The sequence below is a fragment of the Stegastes partitus genome, unplaced genomic scaffold (genome assembly GCF_000690725.1).
Source record: "Stegastes partitus isolate 25-593 unplaced genomic scaffold, Stegastes_partitus-1.0.2 Scaffold880, whole genome shotgun sequence".
NCBI classification, from domain to species: Eukaryota; Metazoa; Chordata; class Actinopteri; family Pomacentridae; genus Stegastes; species Stegastes partitus.
The window spans coordinates 109648-115531 of NW_007578611.1; the positions used below are offsets into that span (position 1 = coordinate 109648).

At 41.5% G+C, this 5884-nt stretch overlaps 1 protein-coding gene across 1 annotated transcript in view; it reads right to left on the reverse strand.

Annotated features, from left to right (window-relative positions):
• Positions 1 to 1148: 1148 nt before the first annotated feature.
• LOC103365838 (protein tyrosine phosphatase type IVA 2-like) overlaps positions 1149 to 5884 on the reverse strand; it is a 20733-nt gene continuing 15997 nt past the window's right edge. Inside the window, exons 6-8 of the mRNA XM_008293390.1 lie at positions 5603 to 5733; positions 4211 to 4285; positions 1149 to 4066 (exon numbers count right to left, since the gene is read on the reverse strand). Coding sequence (XP_008291612.1) covers positions 3955 to 4066; positions 4211 to 4285; positions 5603 to 5733 — 318 coding nt within the window. The 3' untranslated portion in view covers positions 1149 to 3954. The remainder of the gene's footprint in view (positions 4067 to 4210; positions 4286 to 5602; positions 5734 to 5884) is intronic.

Sequence of the window (5884 nt, forward strand, 5' to 3'; positions counted from 1 at the left end):
ACTATATTACTCTGAACACACACACAGGGTCGTCTTGCTCACATCGAGCTCAGAGATGTTCAGCTGTCATAAATTCAGCAGATTATCACAGAGCTGTCCCTCTGCTGCCAAGGACGACGTGCGCGTCCTCAATGTTGCGATCGCTCATTTTCAAAGTCATATTTTACAAACCATAAAAACACGAAACATTACATTACGGCGGTAAGTTCGTAGAGATGTGTTTCCTGACATGCTGTAGGTCTTTATTAGGGAAACGTTAGTGATGTTGTGATGCGGTCAACCTTGTGAACGGACACGGACTCGCTGTTGAATGTCCCTGAAACACATTTAAAAGATAAAAAAGTTCTGCTTCTTAACCTGAGTGTAAATGACTCGATTATGAAGTGCAGCATGTGACAGGACATCACCGCCCCCCACTGTCCACTGGAGGAACCAACACTCTCTACTGACAGCTCTGGAGGAGTGAATATATGTCGATCTGTGTATCAACACATGCAGGTGGTCAGTGGAAAGTCTGCCTAATTTGTTGAAGTCTGGCGTTACACCGTCAAACATTAACCGCGAGCACAGACTAAATAACGACTGTTTACCTTCTGATGAGTAACCAGAATTTATATTTAGGTTTAAAATTCAGTTGCCAGCTGTTGAGGTCCAGCAATCCAACCAACAGCCCTGCAGAGGAAACTCAGTCCCCCCCCGGTTTGATATTTATTGTATTCATCCAGTGTTGCTGTTTTGTTCAAGGTTAGCTCCAGCGCGCGCGCGTGGTGTCAGGTCAGTCAATAAACCCCATCGACCTTCTATCACCCACTGGCTCCATGTGATGCTGCGATTCCACTTCGATGACCACATTCACACAGCATCAGCGCCGCCAGAGGCAAGCCCACCCCACGCACAGGGTTCACCGAGGTCAGGTCGGCCTCACGCTCAGCTGCCAAACACAACAGTCCGATCGCACTGACCTGCAACTGCTGCACAGGGCATGATGGTGACGATGTGTTTTGACTATGAGGCTCTTAATCTGAAACTACCTCAAGGATTGAATCGATTTTAAGTGAATGAGATAAAAAGTTGGTTCTCTACTTAACTCACAATGCTGACGAGGTGCATTCAGCTGTGTTAAAACAGACAAACAAAAAAGTGGACCGTTACATTACTAAACACTTTAATTTTCCAAGAAGACTAATAGAATTTTTTTTTGTTTTTTTTCTCCATCAGACGGACATTTCACAAAGAAACACAGTAAAATCAATGAATAAATAACAGGTACAAACAGGTACAAGGTACAAGGGAAAGAAAAGAAAAACTAGAGGAAAAATAATAACATCACAAAGACCGAGAGCATCTTACGAACACAGCAGCTGACCGAAGAGCCGAAGAGAGATGAGAACTATGGCCACTAAGGTTTCAGTGGCAGCCATGTTGGCTCCACAGTCTTGGTACGTGGTTGTTTTAACAGGAACACACAGAGTATTTGAGAGATTGTTCTATTGATCGGTGATGGGGAACCAAGATTATCTTTAGGTTTGTATCACTAAAAGGTCACCCTTCTTACTTCTTTTAAAAAATACTAGCTTACCACCTCTGATAGTAAATTCTCATGTGTTTGCATGGATTTACTATCATTTAACAGTGGGCTGTTATAATGCAGATTACCACCCAATATAATCTATTCTAAAGACTCAACAGGAGGATTAACGTCAGATACCGTGTGCTGCCACTGAATCAGCCATTCTTTGCTTATCATTGTGGAGGATGAAGAGGAAGCAGTGTGTGAAATACGTGGGTCTCGGGTCCCCTAATTGACAGAAGGGACGGCCTGAAAATCTTGAGTTTCCAAAATAAAATTGTGCATATATATTGCAATCAAAGCTTTTGAATGGAATATACTGTGCTTACAAGTTTAATTTACTGTCACTCAGCAGTAGTTCAAAGATGCTAAATTCGTGAGCTAACGTCGGTCATAACGTGAACGTACAATGTCAGAGCAGAAACATACCACACTCCAATTTTGGGTTTCACTGCCAGAAAGTTAAGGGGCAGCACAGAAAAATGCCAACAACACTGAACAGGCACTTAAAAGAGATCATACTGGTGCTTTAGCTGCCTGCTTAGATGTAAAACAACACTGCTCCCACAGCAGGGCTCACCTCAGCTACAGAGCAGCAAAGATGGGGACAGCACTATGAAAGATGCAGCTGATGTGTCTGTGGTACTGACCTGCCACACAAAAACAAATAACACCTGGCTTGATGTCGAAGGAGGAAACCTAGGCTGGTTTGGCTGCAGGGAAAGTAAATGTTTGCTTCTTTCTGAGGCTGGATAAATGGGAGATGTTTACGAGTCAGATGCTAAGCAGCTATTTAAAAAAAATGTCTTCATCAATTGGGCTAAGGCAAAAAAGAGACCCTACAAAATAAAGTGCGATAGGGCAACATATCTTCTCTTTTATCTGTGGCCACCTACTGAGGTGTTTGTCAATGTTGTTAAAGCTGACCGTCGCTTTTTAACTTCATTCATGGGCATCTGGACAGAAACTCTACCAGTCAACTGAGCCAAGGTCTCACTGGTCTGTACTTTAAGGTAAGACATTGTGTATTAGCTGGAAAAAGTCTAAGTTTACACGAGTCCTTCATCAGTCTGGTTGCTGGTTCTAACAGGAAACTAATTATGATGCAAGGTTCTAAATAGAAAAAAGCAACACGTGGTAAAACATGTGTGCAGAAATATGAAAATGCCAGAGGTTTATAATGCAACACATGTGCTTAGTTGTGGCATCAAACAAGAAATGTACTAAACAGCAACAATTCAAATTTGTGCAATGCTGAAATTTGAAGTGTTGGCTCTCTGGATATTCAAAAAGACCAACGAACTGTGTGCTAATTCACAAATAGGTCAAAGTACTTAATTTAATTTGGGGGAAGGTTTTTTTAAGGTGCTCAAACTGCACTTGTACAACTAAAGAAAGCCAAATACAAAACACAGCAGTACTTGTGACGCTTCATGCATAAAGTGGCCAATGCATATCAACTCTGATCTGTAACACCGACAGCATCGGGACCCCACGATTAGTATTTCACACACCAAGCACAGAAGCACTGAGGATATAATGATGATTCTGTGTTCTTAAAACCTGCAGCCAATAGAACAATCTTCCAAAACCTTCATGTGTTCCGTTATTAATACATTCACCAACTGATCTTCAACATGTTGGTCTACTTGATCTGGTGATTGAATGACGGTCAGTGCCAAACATTTAAAGCCAACAGGAGTTTGTTCTAGACAAGCAGACGCTTATAACTCTGATCTGGGACATACAATATGCAGATAGATTGTACTCTTGTTTATTACATCATCTCACATTTGCATCAAACTGAGGACACACTTCTTCAAATCTTTTAATCTTCTTTAAGTACATTTATTAAATATTGTATATGTTCTATCTTGTGTGAATTCTTGGTCATGTGTGCATCACTCTGGCTGCAGAACATTGACTTAGTGAGTCAAATAAATAAGCCAGTCTCAGCCACTGTGTGCATGGATGTACAACAAACCAGCAAGCTTCAGGATGCTCAGACTGTGTTGTCAACTATGTATTCAGAATTTCTGTGTTGTAGCTTAGAACAAATATCAAGCTGCAGACTATATAAGAATAATCAACTGTCAAACACGCTGTCAGGCCTCGCGACGCTGAATTATTCATAGTGCCTGATCCCAAAGTTAGAATTTTAAATCAGAACAACAGCATCAGTTGCTTCTGCACCTCTACCAGTGAACCGACAGAGAAAAAAATTGGAATAAATGTTTTTAATTTTGACAGACAAACAAGCTTTTGATTCTGTTTGACTTTAATATTTGTGGGCTTTTGCTACATGTGCAGGTGAAGTTACAAAGCAAGGAACAGAAATGAAAACTTTTAACACCTCCACGTTTTTTGTTTTGTTGTTTAGATTCCTACTGTATACAGCAGCTCTGTCCGTTGGCATCTTTGGAGCGCAGACACAGTTTGGGCTTGTAGTTCTCCAGGTAAAGCAGCTGCTTGGCGTTCAATGCTCCGCGACGCTTCCTGGTAACATAAAGGGGACATAGTGCTCAAGAACACTCACTGAAAGGCAGACATGTGAATCGTACTGAGGATGGTGCTGAACATGGCGAATGAAAGGAGAGAACAGAGAAAAAGGAAGTAATTGAATCAGAGCCCAGTACTCACTGTCTTATTAAGTGCACTGCATCTTCATATTCCATCCCACACTCAATTAGAGCCAGGGCCACCAACACAGGAGCTCTGGGAACAAATAACAAGTAGATTAAAAACAACTGTTCAAGGCCCTGAAGCACTGCACAAACCACAGACCTTTAAACAGCACTTCTACTGTGCCAGTGGTATCTTTTGCTGTGATCATCGATGCCAACTGGTAGTCCTACATTTCAGTGTCAAATTAGTCTACTGAAGGCTGAATTAGAGCTTTGTCAACCAAAGATGGCCTGTGGAAAATTATGTAGACGCTGTCATACATTTAGAATCAAATTCTCACAGTGTGACTGCTGCTAAGATCCAAGTCTATAAAATAGTGGGGCTTGGTCCCAACATTTCATTGTTCAGACACTCATTTGTTGGAAAGGTATTTATTTTTGAAGTTTGGGATTTTTTTTCCTAAGCTATCGATAAAGATAAAGTACATGTTGTCAGCACATTCTTGTACTAGAATTATACTTTCTAAATGCCTTATTTAAAGGTGGAGGTATACACATCTGTCCTTGGCCACCTGGCATTCCCCTCACTAGCACTGGACTTTACGCTTCAACTCTCTTTGGTAGTTAAAGGGAAGATAAAAGACCTCAGCTGTGTGTGAACACGCTAAACTGGGTGATGACAAAACAAATGCAGTGTGCCAAATATGCTATTTGAAACTGGCCTACCAGCACATGGATGAAACCTCGCCTGAATGCTTTCAGAGGTTTGCTACTTGACGGTGTAAATAACCAACCCAATACCACACACATAGCAATGTTAGCTTAGTCTGTTATGTGTTTTGTCCAAATCTCATGATAAAGCTGTATTACTGGCCTTTTGAAAAGCAATGTTGCATCGTAGCAACTGGACTTGCTACGATGAATCTACAAGAATAACCATGACCTGGATGACTGAGAATCTTCATAGACAACTTATCTAAATATCTAAATTAAAACATAAAGACAAACGTTGGGAGATCTGGAGTAATAACACAGCTCTAAGTCTCATTCACCAGACTCTAGATACCCCTCAAAGCTTCAAATATTTGCTGATAAATGCCACAGCCCAGAAAAATGTAGAATCGTGACAGTAAAGTGGGACTACAGTGATGTAGCACATCATTCAATCTGTCTGTTTCTCAGTCATTCAGGTCATTGTAATCCCCAAGAGCTTCAGTACAAAGCAACCAGACGTTTCTTTTTGGTTCTTGAAGATGTTTAGCTTCTCATTCAAGAGGCTTCTGCAGTTCTGGAAAGACCTCAAACGCTTACTACCGTGCAACACGATTACAACTAACTATGCACTGAATAACAGAATAACCAACAAAATAACAGGATCATGTCAATCCTGTGTCCACTTCATACTGACCTTCCCAGTCCAGCAACACAGTGCACAGCCACACAGGAGCCAGGCTCCTCCCTAAACTTTGTCTGCAGCAGGGACAGCCAATCATCAACCACCTGGTCAGGGGGGGCAGAACCATCATCAAACGGCCAATCCTGGAAAGAAGATGGAGTCATTACATCTCACTTTTGTTGCAGACCTTTTGTTGTAGACTGATTATGTGTCTAGAGTCCACCTCACAGTTATGGTACTGCTGAAGGATGAAGCCCTTCCTGGATACAGAATGTCCCAGAAGTGACTGTAGTA